Source organism: Cibotium barometz, chromosome 20 (assembly GCF_041138505.1).
Source record: "Cibotium barometz isolate CiBa-2024 chromosome 20, ASM4113850v1, whole genome shotgun sequence".
Classification (NCBI taxonomy): domain Eukaryota; kingdom Viridiplantae; phylum Streptophyta; class Polypodiopsida; order Cyatheales; family Cibotiaceae; genus Cibotium; species Cibotium barometz.
The window spans coordinates 19,935,009-19,938,115 of NC_141065.1; the positions used below are offsets into that span (position 1 = coordinate 19,935,009).

At 38.9% G+C, this 3,107-nt stretch overlaps 1 protein-coding gene across 1 annotated transcript; it reads right to left on the reverse strand.

Moving 5' to 3' along the window:
• Positions 1 to 496: 496 nt before the first annotated feature.
• Positions 497 to 2,249, reverse strand: LOC147627643 (ubiquitin-conjugating enzyme E2 30-like). The gene is made up of 2 exons (XM_086815103.1): positions 1,447 to 2,249; positions 497 to 904 (listed from the first exon to the last, which is right to left on the reverse strand). Exons 1-2 carry the CDS (start codon positions 1,660 to 1,662, stop codon positions 674 to 676), a joined length of 447 nt encoding a protein of 148 aa, XP_086671229.1. The 5' UTR covers positions 1,663 to 2,249; the 3' UTR covers positions 497 to 673.
• Between the last annotated feature and the right edge of the window lie 858 nt (positions 2,250 to 3,107).

Below are 3,107 nucleotides of genomic sequence, written 5' to 3' on the forward strand. Positions count from 1 at the left end.
TAAAATTATTATATGTATATGTATGTGTATGTGTATGTGTATGTGTATATGTATATGTATGTACATATATGCATAATTTTTAAAATTTCAAGAACTTCATAAGAAAATAAAACCCCTTCTGTTGAACTCTCTCCTTCTTTTACATATCTGTAGTGGCCACCTTGAGCAAAGAAGATGAAAGAGCAAGAAGAAAGTGGTCATGCGAGTCTAATTAGAAACAACATTGTAGCTCTAACTATCCCTAAAATGGTTTTAATGTATGTGGATTCCAGGTTATTAAAGGTAAACTCTTTGCTTCTCATGCTTTACAAAAGAAACACTTAACTCTTTATTGAAATAGCAAAGACTAGGTTTATTGAAAATAGAAACCATAAAGAGAGGATATTTTAGATAATGACCAGGTATAATCAAAGGAAATTCACATAAATATTTATACACAATTCATGCTTTTAATAAGAACGTTATAATAGAAACTTATTTTAAGGGGAACAGTTCCTATAATAATATCTGATTGAAAAGAAACATCTTTTAAATTTGCAACAAAAAAAAAAGTACTTACAAAAACCATGGAAAAGTATAAAAGTAGACTATAATTGAGAAAATCTTACCTAGTGCTTGAGCGTGCCAATATTCTTTGCACAAAACAAGTGTTTAAAATCCTATATCATTCTTCTCATTTCATAGCATATCTGACTGTCCATGCCTTTGCACTTTCTTCATAAGTGAGCCGTTCCGTCTTGTAAATATGGGCAATCTCAGGGACCAATGGGTCATCAGGGTTTGGGTCTGTGAGCAACGAGCTTATAGAGAGTAATACTTTTGCAATTGTCAATGCTGGGCTCCAACTTCCCTTGAGTATGTCCAAACATATGTTTCCACTAGAGCTTATGTTGGGATGATAAACCTAATAGAACTTGAATCAACATAAGTAAGGCTTTTTGAAGAAATTGAGTGGCCGAACTTCATCAGTTGACCTTGTTATTGATCCATTTTCTCATTGTTGTTGATTGAATACTAACCTTTGGTAGTAATTGAGCATTAAACAATTCCTTTAATTAACTAAATAATTTGGAAGCTTAGTTATTGAGTAGACATGGTGTCTTGAATCTTATGTGCATGAGGGAATTGGGTTGCTAATTTGCTCACACACATCCTTATACAATATTTGCATGTGGCTCAACTTACCTACATAATATGTAAAGCACAGTGTAAGGGTTGTGTGGGTAGCCTTGTAATGTGGGCCATGGAATCTTGGAGTGCAATTAATGATGAGGGACTGAGAGGGAGAAAGATTTCCGCTCCCACACAAGCAAATGTGTATGGCCAAGTTTCCTAAGGGAAATGTAACTAGGTGCACAATTATGATCTCTATTGGCCAAGCTATAATCACACATGAAGTGCTTAAATTATTATAACACATGAAGTGCTTAATTATATTATTATTACCTTGGTTTGGAATTGGATCCGGGGGGGCTTGAAGGGGTAGTCTTGGGGGAAGCCGATGGAGACAAGGAAGAGGCCTCCCGAGTAAGGGCTGTCTGCGGGGCCCATGATGTGGGCCTGCCACTGGAAAATGTCGTCACCCACGGGACCCGCGCTGCACGAGGCCGGCGGGTCCCTCTGCAGATCGGCAAGCTCCTTCAGGATGCGCTTGCTTGCCATTGAAAAAATCGCAAAGAATACAATATAACGATGATGATTACAGTAACAGCGATGGAGTTCTGTGCTTTTTGATTAGTTCGGCAGCGTACACGTTCTTAGGTTCTTCTTACGATAATTACGACGATATCACAGTAACAGCGATGGAGTTCTGCGCTTTTTGAATAGATCGGCAGCGCACACGTTCTTAGGCCCTAATCTTACGATAATCACGACGATATGATCATAGTAACAGCGATGGAGTTCTTCGCTTTTTGATTATATCGGCAGCGTACACGTTCTTAGGTTCTAATCTTACGATAATTACGACGATATCATAGTAACAGTGATGGAATTCTGCGCTTTTTTATTATATCGGCAGCAGGTTCTAATCTTACGATAATCACGGCGATATGATCGTAGTAACAGCGATGGAGTTCTGTGCTTTTTGATTATACCGGCAGCGTACACGTTCTTAGGTTCTAATCTTACGATAATTTTGACGATATCATAATCACCACCTGCAGTGAAAAAGATGAGCCGCCGGCATATAATTACTGGTCGTATTATCGTTTTTTTTATTAGGGTATTGGATTAAGGAGATCTTAGCAGGTTTGCCTCCCGTGGCAAGGGAGAGTGTGTCAATCAGCGTCGAAGATGCAGCGTTCGAAACGGCGCATGCATGGCGACCCACCCACCACCAGTAATTAATTAATTAATCAATTAATTGTAAAGGGAGTTTACGCATTTTCCCCTCGATAATAATGGGCTCATAATTTCAAGAGGATTTACACATTTCCATAATAGCACACTTCCCACTAATAATGCTCTCATAATTTCAAGAGGATTTACACATTTCCATAATAGCCCACTAGTGGCCACTTTTTCGAATTTTGGGTAAGCGCCCCCCTCCCAAGGTTGTCGTCTCGATGGGGAGTTTCTCCCATCCAACATGCAACAGAGCCCAACATTTTTGGATTATATGTGTACATGCCCTAACTTGCCTTGGAAGAAGTCCATTGTAACTTGTCCTAGTTGGCCTCAAGTGTAAATAACTCAGTTCATGCTATAGGTTATTGGGCAGTGGAGGTGGCCAACAAGTTAGGGTACTACTGGTTTACTATCTCTAATCCTTGGGCTTCACTTAGATTGAAGGGTGAGTAGTCAGTCTCTTAAAATTCAAAAAGTGTGGCATCTACCTCGCTCATATTAGCCATTGTAAATATTTTTGTATGTTGAAACCACCAAAAGTTTTATACATCAACTAGCGATACACTTGCCTTGATGTGCTATCCTACATAAACTGTGAATGCACCACTAACCTAAAGAAGGCTACCACTATAGGATAGGATCATCAACAAGCGATACACTTGTCTTGAGGTGTTGTCTTGCATAAACCCAAACCTAGAGAAGGCTACCACTTTGGATAGAATCATCAACTAGTGGTACACTTGTCTTGCAGATATGTT